The sequence below is a fragment of the Papio anubis genome, chromosome 6 (assembly GCF_008728515.1).
Source record: "Papio anubis isolate 15944 chromosome 6, Panubis1.0, whole genome shotgun sequence".
NCBI classification, from domain to species: domain Eukaryota; kingdom Metazoa; phylum Chordata; class Mammalia; order Primates; family Cercopithecidae; genus Papio; species Papio anubis.
Window position 1 is genome coordinate 4,771,239 of NC_044981.1, and position 14,670 is coordinate 4,785,908.

Below are 14,670 nucleotides of genomic sequence, written 5' to 3' on the forward strand. Positions count from 1 at the left end.
CACCCCACTAATTTTTGTACTTGTTTGTAGAGATGGGGTTTCGCCATCTCTACAAAAGATGAGGTTTTGCCCAGGCTGGTCTTGAACTCCTGAGCTCAAGTGATCTTTCAGCATCAGCCTCCCAAGTGCCTGTAATAGGCGTGAGCCACCATGTCCAGCTTCTAAAACAATTTTTAAGTAGTCTTAGATGCTTAAAACTGATCGCAAAACTGGATTTTAAAATTACTTGATAGTTTTTGTAGCCGTATTTATAAAACTTGACACATTGTGGCTTTTAGGTTTCTGTTATGGTGAGGTCAGCTTCCTGTCTCAGATTTTGAGTAGTTTTTGCCTTCATCTCGAACATGATGTGTTCAGTTAGATGCTCTCCCTTGATCCTTTGCTCTTCAGCACGTCCTAAACGTCTCTGTTACAGGAAACCATTAGTTCCACAGTTTGGCCCCTCTTGAGCTCCGTGTTCTCTACCACCCCACTTGGTGCCCATAAGGAAGGAGACACATAAAAGCCGCTCCTTGCTGTCAGGGGGCTCATGGGCTGTCATTTCTCAATGTACTTAGTGTGGACCCCTGAAATGCCAAACACATGGAAAATTCTAGCGTCCTAGTTAGAGGAACACTGCATTACAAGTTCTTGTTTCTCAGCCCTCGCTGCTTTGTAAGTACCCAGGCATTCCCTTGCAGAGATGGGCATGGTCCCTCATTGATTGTCCTGGGAGCCATTCAGAACCATAGCAATGGGTGATCCTTGGCAGCACCTGGTTAACCTCATGGGAAAGGGTCTGGGACTGGGCAGGCCATCCAGGCCTTATAGATGATCAGAGGGTGCGAGCACAGGATTTAGGCTTTGGTGTTTCATAGATGGATAGGTGGTATGACCTTGGACCCTAGTTTGAGAAAGACTGATCTGGACTGAAGCTAGGTGTTTGTTTTAGAAATTTGCTTAAGGAAGTATCTGATTTCACTGTAGTTTGCTTAGCCTTTAGCTTTGCAGATTAAGCTAGCTACTTAGTGAAAATACCTCCGCAGAACCACCCTGCCCCCGTGCCCCGAGGCAGCGTATATCCTTGGCTCTCCAAGCTTCCAGGGTCTGTTTTTTTAAGCATAAATGCTTCTACTTTTAAATACTACTTACGAAATCATGCCTGACCTCTAAACTTACATCTCTCCCCATTTTCTCCCCTCCATCCTGTAGAAATGGAACTTTAAATTCTGATCCAGGACAACCAGTAGCCCACAGGCAGTCCTTTGACATCCTGACCTGCTATGCGTCCTCCGCCCTGCAGCTTCTTACATCCACAGGTGGAAATGCTGTGCCCCTTAATCACTATCCTGGTGCTTACTAACTGGAGGTCACCTCTCCTGCCCGTGGTCACATTCTGCCTGTCTCTTGAGACTCCATTCTTTGCTGTGTTCTGCTTACCTGGTTAAGCCACAAAAGGTTCTATGCTTAGACTATATATGGGATTTAAAAGTTTCCATGCTCGTGTGCAGAAGTGTACAAAGTATGCGTGAGCAAGTGGTCACAGTCATAGACACACCGTGCCTTGAGGGGCCCTAGGCCATAAGATGGTGTTCTCTGTATTTCACCTGACACCTTTGGTTTTGTTGCTCTTTGAGAATGAGAGCAGTCTTTTAAAGGAACTCATCCAGAAAGAAAGGAGAAGCAAGTATATTGGAGAGAAGATACATTTCTCATGTCATGACTAAGCCCTGTATTAAACGTATTGTAAACACCAGGGTAATTACTGACGCCCTCCATGTGACGAGTTAGGGAGGGGCTGCTGTGTCCAGGCTGTCCGGTGTCAGTAAGTGCTACCTCCAGCTACTCAGTAGCTCCAGCCGAAAGCCATGCCGTCCCCTCTCCTGCATCCTTTCTGTCTGCTCTGCCTCTCACCATTGCCACCACCTTGTCCAAGCAGTTGACATCTGTCTTTATTGCCTTTTTCCAATCCATGCCTCACACACCAGGAGGATTTTTTATAGATGTAAGTCATACATTACTGCCCTGTTTAAGGGTGTGTCTTCACTTTCTGGTGTACCTGAGACAAAATTCATACCTTTTTTTTTTTTTTGACGGAGTCTCCCTCCGTCGCCCAGGCTGGAGTGCAGTGGTGCCATCTCAGCTCGCTGCAAGCTCCGCGTCCCAGGTTCACGCCATTGTCCTGCCTTAGCCCCCAGAGTAGCTGGGACAGGCGCCCGCCACCACACTCGGCTAATTTTTTTGTATTTTTAGTAGAGACGGGGTTTTACCGTGTTAGCCAGGATGGTCTCGATCTCCTGATCTCGTGATCTGCCCGTTCTGGCCTCTCAAAGTGCTGGGATTACAGGCGTGAGCCACTGCGCCTGGTCAAATTCGTACTTCTTACTGTGGCCTACAGGACCCTTTGGGGCTGACCCTTCATTGCTTACTCTGCTTCCAATACACTAGGCTCCCTTCACTTTCTGGAATTGGCCAATTTCCTTCCTCCTGGTTTTGCACATGTAGTCGTATATATACATATGCACACATACTTTTTTTTTTTTGGTCTGGTTGACTCCTTATCCTTGTGGCCTCAGCACGGATGGCACTTCCTGGGAGAAGGCTCCCCGATCTTCCGCCTCCATCTAAAACGTAGCATTTAGCCGCAGTTCTAGTTGCATGCTTAATGTGCTGGTTTCTTTACCTAAGCATATGTTTATTTACTCAATCTCACAGCATTAGCACCTGGAACAGCATCAAGCAGTGCTCGCCTGCTCAGGTTTGTTAAACGGTGATTCTGATTTTTGTATCTTTGTCTCGTGGCCAGATTAAGTTATTCTATGGTTTTATTATGGTTATGGCCAGAAGAGGCACTCATTAACGAATGAGTGCTCTGCCTTTAACTCCCTTCATACTTTGTGCTCTGTTCCTTCTGTCCAGTTTATTAAGCACACTGCATGCTGTGTGCCGTGTCATGAGGTCCACTGGGTGAGCCCCATGGGACCATGTGATTTGTCCTCTGAGAGCCAGTGCTTGCTGGGCTGCGGAGAGGCCAGGTGCACAAAAGGCTGTAACGTAAGGCAGCGGGTAAGTGCTCTCAGCTGAGCAACTTAAAGAGCCTGTGTTCAGAGGTTCAAGGAGCGAGCATGTCTGGTTGAGGTCTGCAGAAACTATGAAGAGGGAAAAGGGGTCTCCGTGGGCCTGGAAGGATTCGTCGGGTTTTTATAAAGCAGCAATGTTGGAAGCCATGGTTTGGATAGAAGGCATGAAGTGGGTAGTGGAGTGTTTCTGATGATTTATACACCTCTAGACCTCACCTGAAAAAGGATTTTTAAGGCAGTTGGCAGTTTGGAAATACAGGGATATAGTGTTTTGTTTTTTTATCCAAGCAAAGATGTCAAGACAAACCGAAAAGAAAACATATTAAAGCCAGGGATATGGTTAGTCCATTTCAGGGTATGCATGCCGTGGCTTTGGTGACTGCAAGTGGGCCACAGATTTGGCTTTAAGCTGTCTGGTGGCATGTGATAAGAGAGTGCTGACGAGTCAGATACACAGTGCCCTCACACATAAATGCACACAGTAGTTGCTCAGTGAAAGTATAACTGTGCACGGTCATGAGACTTGAAAGAAAATTTTGCCCTAGTTCATTAGGAAAGTTTTACCTGGTTTAGTGAACAAAATGTGTCCGCACCACTTTCTTCACAATTGATGTGGTATTCGTGGTACTGTTTCCTAAAGGGGGTCCTTGGTTTGTAGCCAGAGGCACAATCCAATTTTGGTATTGGTTCTAGGGATAGCTAAGAGCCTCAGAGTTCATGTCATAGAGCGTGGTGTTTCTAACCCCTGTCCCTTAGCTTTAAACAAAATACTAGAAAAGAATCTATAATTTTCAAAATTGCTTAACTTTAAATAACTTCCTAGGTTAGTTTTAAACCTGTAGGGGTTACAGGACATCCACTTTCAAATTTCAACTTCCAGTAAGTAAAAACATAACTTACAAATACAGAATCCATTCATGTGAAGTATTCATTTAACTCAGCGAAGGAATCAAAAAGATAGTAGAGTGGAGTCCAAGAAAATGCAGGAGAGCGTGTGTAGGCTCTGAAACAGTGGGGGGATAGTTGCAGAGAGAGAGACTTTAACGGCCTGCAGGGCAGCCATACTAACCTTTGCTGTTGTCTTTTCTCCTGAACAGGTGTCATTTAAACCTCTAAGCAATGCTATTGATTTATATCACTGTCAGTTTTCTAAAATTAACATCCATAGGAAGCTATAAAATGCTCTAATCAGCGCTAAACAGTCAGATGAAAGTACATGGCCATAAAGAACGAGATGATCCTGGGTGGGAGTGGCTCACAGTGCCCCGGCATAATGTTGAAATGATACGTGGTCCTTTCACCTGTTTGCAAGTTGGGAATTTTTTTTTTTTCCTGACCATTAGGAAAAATGTTGACGTTGGTTTTGATGAATTTGATCTGACCCTTTCTTCCTGGGAGCAATAGGATAACACGGCCGCTTCTCATTTCTGTAGACAACCCCAGCTCATCGTCATCTGCATGTGGCCTGGAGGGTCACTGTTCCCTGCAGTGGCTCCTTCGGAGAGGAGTAGCACCCTGTTCATCAAGGCAGGTACCAAGGCGCAGTTACAGTTACCGATCGGCAGGGGTGGAATGTCGTAGGGCTTTGTGGCTGGGGCAAGAAGGTTGGGTTTTTTTCAGATGGTGAAGGGATTGAAGTGGAGACATAACGTGCACTGATTGACGTTTGACGTTTGATTGCTCTCTCAGTCCATTTTCAGACGTTTATGAGAGAATATCTGAAACTACGTAATTTATAAAGAAAAGGAATTTTTCTTCCTTCAAGTTGTAGATGCTGAGGAGTCCAGGATCGAGGGGCTCCCTCTGGTGGAGCCTCTTTGCTGGTGAGGACTCTGCCGAGTTCCCAGGCATCACATGGTGAGGGGGGCAGAGCGTGCTCATGTGCCAGCTCTGCTCACTCTCCCCCTCTTTTTATGAAGCCACCAGTTGGTCGCCCTCCCGTGATAACCCATTCATGAGGGCAGAGCCCCCATGACCCAGCTGCCTCTTAAAGGCCCCTCGTCTCAATACTGCCACACTGGGGGTTACATTTCAGGATGCATTTTGGAAGGGATAAATGTTCAAACCATAGCAACTGCTGACTGCTCCGAGGAGAGTGACTTGCAGGGGAGGGGGACTAGCAGAAGTCCTGAGCCTTTCTCTGAGTCCAGGCCAGACTGTTAATGATGGTGGCTTGCACATGTAGTCCAGCATTACCAAACGCTACTAAACTCTTCAAAGTTTGTTTCCCCGGGATCAAAGCTAACTTGGCAGAGACCTTATTGTGTCTTCAGAATTTTCTTCCCAGTGCTCAAAATTTGAGCGAAGGAATGAAAATCTCTTGAATGAGGGTAATTTTATTAACACTCTTCCTTATTATTAAAATTTTTTTTTATTTCAGAGGTGGTTTTAATTGCCATCTTTTAAAGCATTACATTGGTAGTTTGCTAACCTGAGCTTCTCCCCTCTCCACAGTGTGAGGCCCTGATACATTTAGGGGCTCTGTTAAAAAGCAGAAAGTGTGTGGCAGTGGCAATAGAATCACCAAAGCTAAAAGCATGGAGAATGGTGGCCTGTAGTGTTTTAAAGCTGTTTAAAAAGTGATTATGGGATTGGGGAAAAGCTGATACTTCCATATTTAAGCAGGGAACAGAAAGCCTGGTAGCATGACTGGCAAACAATTTTAGATTTAGAAACAACAGCCCTTGGCTTTAAAATATTTCCGGTCGCTAAACAGCTATCTTCTTCCGGCCTTCCAGGGAACTCTACTTCCTTACTAGGAGGGTTATACTGGACAAAAGAGGCCCGTCTAGTCTAGGGATCAGCGTGCTTTCTCTTTAAAGAACCAGTTGGTAAATATTTTAGAGTTTGAAGCCAGATGGTCTCTACTACTACTTAACTCCACTGTTGTAGCCTGAAAGCCGCCAAAGACAACAGGTAAACAAATGAACGTGGCTTACAAAACTTTATTCACAAAAACAGGAAGCAGCCCAGATTTGGCCAGGAGCCCTTGTTGGCCGAGCCTGGGTCTAGCCTGTTGGCCACCCAAGTTCTTACCTGTCTCCTCCTAACGTTCTCACCTTGGGAAATGTAATTTACTACCAAAAACCAGAGCACTCACCTCTAACCATCCTGAAAATAGCCCAAATCCCTCTTCCATATTTTCACTGCAGTCTTTTATCTGTATGAACAGGACATGTTTTGGTTTTTTTGATGGCTTTTAAACATTTTATGATATTAAAAAAAATGGCACCCTTTCCCCGAGGGTGGAAACCTGGGGTTGCCGGAAGGTTTTTCTGTGCTTGTGGTTTACCGTCCGCTTCTGGCTGTCCCTGTATGCCCGAGTCGTAGAGGACTGACTGCTCTCTCTGGTCTTCTCCTCTCCGGGGGGGCGGGGGGGGACTGTTGTTGGTTTTTACTCAGTTCTTGCTAAGCTGGGATAGGGCTGCAGTGGAGGCTGGGAACAGGGTAATCTTTGGTTGCTCTGTCTTAGGCCCTGTGTGTCTCAGCTGTGGGGGTGAAGTGTTTCATGGTTTTTTTCTTTTGCTCAAAGAGTGAAAGAGTTCTTTTTTTGTTTGTTTTCTTTTCCACACTCTCCTTCCTTTGGCACTGGTAGATCAACAGGGTTTGCTGCCCTCCCCCCCAGAGGCCAGAGAGAGGGCAGGGCAGGAGACTGGGGGCTCCTTGCTTTTCTCATAGGGGTGGCAGGTCCCCTGCTCTGTGCCTGAATCACTAAGGGAGGTTGTCTCTGATCTGCTTCGCCTCCCGACTTTCTCATCAGTGAACCGCTGCACTGTGGTGCCTGTCCACACACCGCCTCTTGCAGTTCTTTAGAAGCTCAGCTGAGTGTTTCTTACTATTATCTGTCTCTTGTGTTCTCCAGCACTTGAGACACAGTCCACATGGCCCCAGCTTTCCTTGGAGTGGCTTGTGTTTCCTCAGATTGCAGGCTGTGTGGCTGCTTTGCAACCTCAGCCCTCCTACAAGTTCAAGAAAAGTTGTAATTGATAGTTTATCCTGCTCTAACCAATGTTTTAGCTGTGCACGGGCCTATTCTTCATTCTGAGCTATTAAGCTAGTTTTCATTTGACTTTTGTTAGCATAGAACTCAGGGTTTGTAGAATGGGTTTGTGACTGGGGTAGGTTCTGACATGGGGGTCCACGCATGGCATTATCCATGATGAGCCAGAGCTGCAGGGGACTGGCCTTTACAGCCCAGCCTCATGGCCTGCAACACTTCTATTACATAGGCATGCCCACGCATAGAGGTGTTCAGTACAGCGGTAACAGCCTGGCACGGTACCACAGTGTTCACAGTTGTGGAAACAGGGTGAAGAGTAGACTGTCCTCCAGCTGGGAGAGTAGGCATGGATGAGTGGGCGAGTCCCGGACAGAGCCGGCTTCTGAGCCTAGGAGGTCAGGCGCATATCCTTGCCTTTATTCACTGTGCCCTGCCTGTGGTTTGCATGTGAGAACACACATCTCTGTCTTGTGTGCTGGGGTTGGCCCAACCTCATAGATCATGTTTAGCTCTGTGTCATTAGGCATAACCACAGTCTACTTTAATTACAGCAAACGCCCCACTGTTTAGTCACACTGCAAAGAGCATCCTTTCGATTACATCCCAGTGGAAATCCATGATGATGAATAAATTCCTAGATTCGGATTTCTCGAAGGTTTGTTTTGTTTAGTTTAATATTTTTGATGCAAGTTATCTAACTATCTTCCAAAACACATTTTGCCACTGTGCTCTCTAGCCAATGAACACATTTTGCTTGGCCCTGATGTTAGGGTTGTTTTGGATGTTTGATAAACTTATGTGTTTTGATATTAGAATTGTAAACCAAAAATAGCCTTCCACCCCCCCCCCCCACCTTAGAATTTTACTGCCTCTTGTCCAAGGGGACCCTAAAGAAACCTACATAACTAGTTCAGGCCATAATGTGAGGGATGGGGGCAGACACAGCTGACTAGCATTAACATTAAAAGCGAGATCCTAATACTGACAGAACAGACTCTGTAGCAACCAGATACCAATTTCCAACCTGACTCAGGTAGAGCATCACATGACAGGGAATAGGCACCCTGAAGGAAGCCAAAGCATGTTATCCCAAAATACAACTTGACATATTCTGAAATGCCCCTGTAAAGCTCTCTTGTGGGGGAAATGTTCATTTCCCTTGGAGAATCTCCTTCCCTTACCAGGTCTTTTCCAGAAAGGCTGACACCTTTTCAGGTCTGATAAGAAACAGTCACCCTATATAGGAAGCCTGCTACCTGGAGACTTCATCTGTATGACAAAAACCTTGGCTTCCATGACAGGAACCTTGGCTTCCACACCTCCGTATCTGAACTCAAGCATTTCTTTATGCTGGATTCAACTCTTCAGATAGCTTCCTCTTGAAACCAGTTGCCAATTAGGAGATCTTTGGATCCACCTGTGACCTGGAAGCCTCCGCGGCCCGCCACCCCATCCTGCCTTCCTAGGCCAGACCGATGTATACCTTACATGTATTGATTTATGTCTTTGCCTGTAACTTCTGTATTCCTAAAATGCATAAAGCCAAGCTGTAACCCAGCCACCTTAGCACGCGTTCTCAGCATCTCCTGAGGCTATGTCATGGGCCATGATTTAAATTGATTGAGACTTGTCTCCGATGCTTTTTAGTCTACAGAATGATTAACATGATTGCTTTGAAACCTTCAGGTTTGGAGTGGCCATCTTTTTTACAAACTGCATAGCTCTAGCCTTCTCTTAGAAGATGATACTACATACCAAATTTTTTAAATTTCAAAGATAGTCTTTATATCAAATCTATGTACTTGTGGATGAATTTCCTCAAAGAACTCATGAGATGAGAAACTCTTGACTGAAGAGAACTAAAGATAAAGACTGAGTGAATGTCACAACCACTGAGAACAGGTTTTGAAAAGTTCACTGTGAGGTAAGTGAAGACCCTGTTCACATGGTCTGAAAAGTAATTGAAAGGCCAACAGAATGACACCTGGAAGGGTGACCAGATGTGTGTGGGTGGGGGATGCAGTTTCTGTCCCCCTGGCCTGCCTCCCCCCTTTCAGTGATGCTGACCATTCACCTTTATCTGAGTGGTTCATTCCAGGCAAGCAGCTGAGCCTGTGAGGACAGAGGCATCTCTCCATTCTCTCAGCAGCCTGTTTCTCTCTAAAATAAAATCACATATTTCCATTTTCTTACGATGCTTCCTAATTCCAAGGAGGTGTAGTGTGTAGTGATCCCCCCACCCCCATGCTGGGCAGGCCCCCCACATGGAGGCCTGGCCACATGCACGGCCCACTACCACACCTCCACCTCTGACAGGTGGGCCCTGAGGCTGAGGGGGAGTCCAGAGCACCCCGCCCCCCAGAGAACCTCAGCTTTGATCCGTTTTGTTTTTGAGGTTCCAAGTAAGATTTGTCTTTAGAGAGGAAGAAATAGCTTTACGTACAGGGGCAACGCCAGGAAGACAGCTGCTTTTCCGTACTTTGGGGATTCTGCTGAGTTTGTAACCTGCCCTATCTTATCGAGTCGTTTCTTTCATGTTTATTATTCCTTCCTTATGGTTTCGGGGTGGTTGAGTGTCTGTGTGTGTATTGACTTGTTTCTTTTAAAGAACCTCATGGAGCAATTTATCTTAGATCTTAGAAGTACCAGATTGTCTTCTGAAGTCATAGGTTTGTTTTTGTCTTAGAATATTCATTTTAATGGCGTTTCCATGGCTTGCTCTAGCCTCTAGAAACACCAGAACTAAGTATGTGGCTTGCTTTTAGGAGCTAACCACAAGACTGACTGTTTTTGTGTGGTGGTTCCACCACTAGCTTCTTGTTGGGGTTTAGTTGTTACACTTTGTAGTCTTTGCCTTTGTAGTTTTAAGGGAGGTCTATAACATCTGCTAATACTAATACATTGTAACTAAGCATAGAGAGTCATTATGATAGAAGTTGAGACGCAGTTAAAATTAATGTAAATGTTACTCAAGTTTAAACTGTTTTTCTAATCTCTCATTTAGAGATGAAGTGGGGGTCAGAAGTCAGAAGTTAATTGTCCTGTGCTGTATTCTGCTGTTTGAATACTGAGAAATTGATAGAAATGGCAGCACTGAGAAAGGATTAAAAGTATAGATGACAAGTTTTCATTCTTAGGCTATTGCTGTTGGCATTGCAGGTAGAAGGCTGAAGTAGACATGAATATCAGCAAACACCTTGAACCCCTCCTTACTCTGAGTAATTATAGATATACTTCCAAACGAGATGTTTGAAGTGTTACCTTCTGTGAGGTGAACTAGGGATGGAAAATTAGCACTTGAACGTTTTAGCTCAGAACACATTAGATGCAGTAACAATAGGTTGTAAGCTAATTTTCTTTGGAGTAGAAGTTTGCTTGTAGCTACTCTTCTTGTATCTACCCAAGATAGTATCTTCCTTTAATGTCTAGGTTTTGAAATTAATGGCCACACACTGTTAATGAAATAGAGAAATTAGATTGTAATTGATCAGTTGTCTTATGAAAACAACAATTGCAAAAAGCCAGTTGGTTCTGAGAGTCAGGATCAGCATGAAGAAAAGTATCGATTATTCAATCCCATGTCAAAGTAGACTCATTTCTGCAGGAAATATAATTTTTGAAGATGGGATCAATAAAAGGATCTCACTGCTGGAGAATGATACCTTGTAGGTAGCTATGGTTATTTTTATATTTTCATTTGCCCTTTTTAATTGTTGTTGTTGCTGTTAATTCTTCTTTATTCTCTGCACTAAAAAGAAAAGTTGGGTGATGTTCTGTTCCCCCCCCACCCCCCCTTTTTTTGGCACTTTAAGGTGACATTGTAACATACAGATTGTTACTTTTTTCTCTCCAATGTTTGATTTATTTTCAAAGCAATTAATAAGGAAATAACTAAATTTAAAGTACCACCTGTCTTGTTTAATTTACTTCAGGAATTTATCCTGATACGCTTAGTTAGAATGATAGGATTAATATTGCTTAGTAATTTCTGATTTTTTTGTTTTAGTTTGTCAGGAGTAAAACTAAATAACTTGAATTTGCATCTGTAATTAAAGATTGACCACGCTTGAATAAAGTTTTCTATTAACTTCTTCAAATAATAAGAGTTCACTTTTAAGGATTTCACTTGCCTCAGTGTTTTTAATTTTGATTCTAAAATGCTAGTTGTAGGGATCACTTTGAAACTGCTTTATCTCCGTGTATGTTTTGAAGAACTGAGTAAGGATGAGCACTTAGATTTCCTTTGGGTTACTAGAGACTTTGCTGCTTTTCTGATTTAGAAATCCAAATCCCCTTAGGGATTAATGCTATCGGAGGAGCTCAGCACAACTCAAAATGAAGATTAAAATTGACACAGGATTCTTCTACACATAGTAATCCATAAGTATGGGCCTTTATACCACAGAACCTTCAGATGTGGGCAAGGATACTTGATTGTCTCCAGCTGAAACCTGCACTCACTGTATAGTTTTGCATAGTTTATGGTGATATTGCTAATTAGAGTGTTTTGTTCCAGAGGACCAGAACAAAACAAATTCAAGTTCTTTTCATTATCCTACTGTCAGAAAGTCATTCAGCAAAGTGAAGTGTCTTTAAGAGTGAGGCTCCTGCACGGAACCAGAGGCACAAGCTTGGTGAGACCTGGATCCTACGCTTGGATACATGTGTGGCCTGTGTGTGTACATTAAAACTGCAAGGCTGGCTGGCATACAGCAGTTCCAGGCCATCAAAAAAGAAGTAACAGTTTATGAAGGTGTTGTCTCTAAGCTAAGATAGCCTCAAAATTGGCTAGAGATTCTCGCACAATTTACCATTGATAATACAGGTTAAATAACCCCGTCTGAAATTCTTGGGACCAGAAGTGTTTCAGATTTCACATGTTTCAGATTTTGGAATATTTGCATTATGCTTACCAGTTGAGCATCTCAAATCAGAAATCCATGATGAGCATTTCCATTGAGTGTTAGCGTTGGTGAAAAGTTTCAGCTTTTGGAGCATTTTGAATTTCGAGTTTTCAGGTTAGAGTTACTTACCTCTCTCCAACCTGTAAAGGATTTTACCTCCTTGTATCCCTGCTTCTCCATCCCAGGAGAACGAAAGTGAAGACATTAAACAAGGAAATGGAAGTAATCAAAGTCCATGATTTTAATCTTTTCCAAGAGTTTTATTATAATTACTAATTAAACACATTCTGGATAATTTAGGAAAATATTAAATACAACTTCAGAAAATGAAAATAACCACATGATGCAGCAGTTCTGTTTGTAGGTATATACCCAAAGAATTGAAAGCGGGATGGCGAAGAAATCTTTGTACCCCCCTGTTAGCGTCGTTAATAGCTAAAAGGCGGAAGCAACCCAGGTGTCTGCCGTCAGCTGAGTAAATAAACACAATGTGGCCTGTCCACAGAATGGAATACGCATCAGCCTTGGAAAGGAGGGAGTTTCTCACACGTGCTGCAATATGGATGAAACCCGTGCTCAGTGACATAAGACCGTCTAAAAAGGATCAATAACTAAACAGTTCCCCTTATAAGAGGTACCTAGAGTAAACTAGAGTGGTGGTTTACCAGGGCTTGGGGGGTGGGAGTGGGCAGCTGGCATTTAATTGGAGTCTGGGGAGACAGAAGGTTCTGGAGATGCGTGGTGGCGATGGTTGCGCAATAGTGTGAATGTGCTTAATGCCATCAAACTCCACACTTAAAAATGGTAAATTGTATGCTGTGTGCATTGTGTCACAATAAAAATGCTCTAGATTCCATTTGCTAATATGTAGGACTTGTGAAAAATATACGTATACAATATACATTATGGCACCACTGGACTATAATTATCTAAAGACAAAGTCCTTAGGTGTCCCCAGTGAGACGGGGCTCTGCTGCCAAGCCTCGGGTGGGTCATGCAAACCGTGGAGGGCGCCTTTCCTGGAACACCAATGCCCCAGCAGCTTTAAGCAGTAGGAGGGATAAAAGCAGGAGTGGTTAAAGTGAAATGGCAGAGCTCATTAATCAAATTTGTTCAGGTTGATTGATTGATTGATTGATTGAGATGGACTCTCACTCTGTCACCCAGGCTGAAGTACAGTGGTGTGATCTCGGCTCACTGCAACCTCCGCCTCCCGGGTTCAAGTGATTGTCATGCCTCAGCCTCTGGAGGTGGAATTATAGTCACGTGCCACCATGCCCAGCTAATTTTTGTAAAGTTAGTAGAGACAGGGTTTCACCATGTTGGCCAGGCTGGTCTCAAACTCCTGACCTCAAGTGATCCACCCACCTCGGCCTCCTAAAGTGCTGGAATTACAGGCATTGGCTACTGCGCCCAGTCGAATTTGTTCAGTTTTAAATTGTGTGCGTGTGTGTGTGTGTGTGTGTATGGTTTCTTACTAATTGCACCAGCATGATACATCCCTGAGCCATTCCTCTGGAAAATGGTGGTCTTCAACCCAGCTGTAGACATGGCAAGAAGGGAAGGTCAGTTTCAGCTTCAGGGTAGGTGGGTAGATAGATCAATAGGACAGAAATGGGTGTGTTTTAAGCACAGGGCAGGAAGCACCAACATTGGTGCCTAGTGTGTCACTTCCCACATTTTCCCTCTGCAGGACGCAGAATACTAGTGACTAAGCCTCGTTTTCTCTCTCTGCGCAAGTAACTGAGGCTCACCGCATGGTGGCCCAGCACCGGCCTTCTCCCCATTCGTGAAAACCAGTCCACTTGCCCTTACCCTAGGTTGATGCCAGCAGTAACGAGGACTCTGGTTTGAAGCCCTTAACATTTGATAAACAAGAAGACACATTGGGAGTTACAACAGCTCTTGATTTTTTTTTTGTTTTATTTTTTCCCCTTAAGCTGGCTCGGAACACATTTTCTGAGCCGTGGAGGATGTTTCCCAGCGCCCCCTTCCTAGGTTCAGCTTTTTGTTACTCCTCGCAGGTGGGCGAGCTATGCGCTTTCCAGTGCCTCCAGCTTTGTGTCCATGTGCTTTTTAGCTTGGCATTTAACCCTTCAAAGGCTGGCTGCAGTCTGTTTGTTTCTATCCTGGTTTTTCATGGTAAACCTGCATCATCCCCTAAATATGCAGTATATCTGGCCACCTCCGTTTCTTTGCTGATGGCCTAGAAATGGAGGTGGCCAGATATACTGCATATTTAGGTACCTCGGCGTGCCATATTCTTTTTTTTTTTTAACCAATTGCATTCAAAAAATACATATTGAGCACCAAAGGCATGCAAAGCACTTGGGAGTCAGTTTAAATCTCAGCTCCGTAAAGGCTTCGCCAGCGTTCCCTGGGAATATTCCTGACCTTCGTGGAGCCGTTTCTTGTCAGTAATCACTCATTTTTCCACCATTCTTCTTCTGCTAGTTTGTTTTTCATGTGTAGGTGCCATTACTGTCTATGTGGTGGCAGGCAGCTGGGTGTGATGGAGACCACATTTGTGCAGCCTCATGGGCCTGAATTTGGTATGAGCGTGGCACCCCCCCACCTGCTCAGTGACCTTGGGCAGGCGAGGTGGTTAGGCATCCTGGACCTGAAGTTTTCATCTTCAGGGGATTATGGTGTGGGGATTGGGTGAGACACCTGGTACTGCCCGGCCAGCAGTGATGGGTCCGCAGAT

General features: G+C 44.4%; 1 protein-coding gene across 3 annotated transcripts in view; it reads left to right on the forward strand.

Annotated features, from left to right (window-relative positions):
• CDYL (chromodomain Y like) overlaps nucleotides 1–14,670 on the forward strand; it is a 173,648-nt gene that overhangs the window by 125,436 nt on the left and 33,542 nt on the right. The window contains exon 2 of one of the 3 annotated variants that reach the window (XM_031666888.1): nucleotides 4,493–4,590. The exons of the other annotated variants lie outside the window; for them this stretch is intronic. Within the exon in view, the coding sequence (XP_031522748.1) occupies nucleotides 4,518–4,590 (73 nt within the window). The 5' untranslated portion in view covers nucleotides 4,493–4,517. The remainder of the gene's footprint in view (nucleotides 1–4,492; nucleotides 4,591–14,670) is intronic. 3 annotated transcript variants of the gene reach the window in all.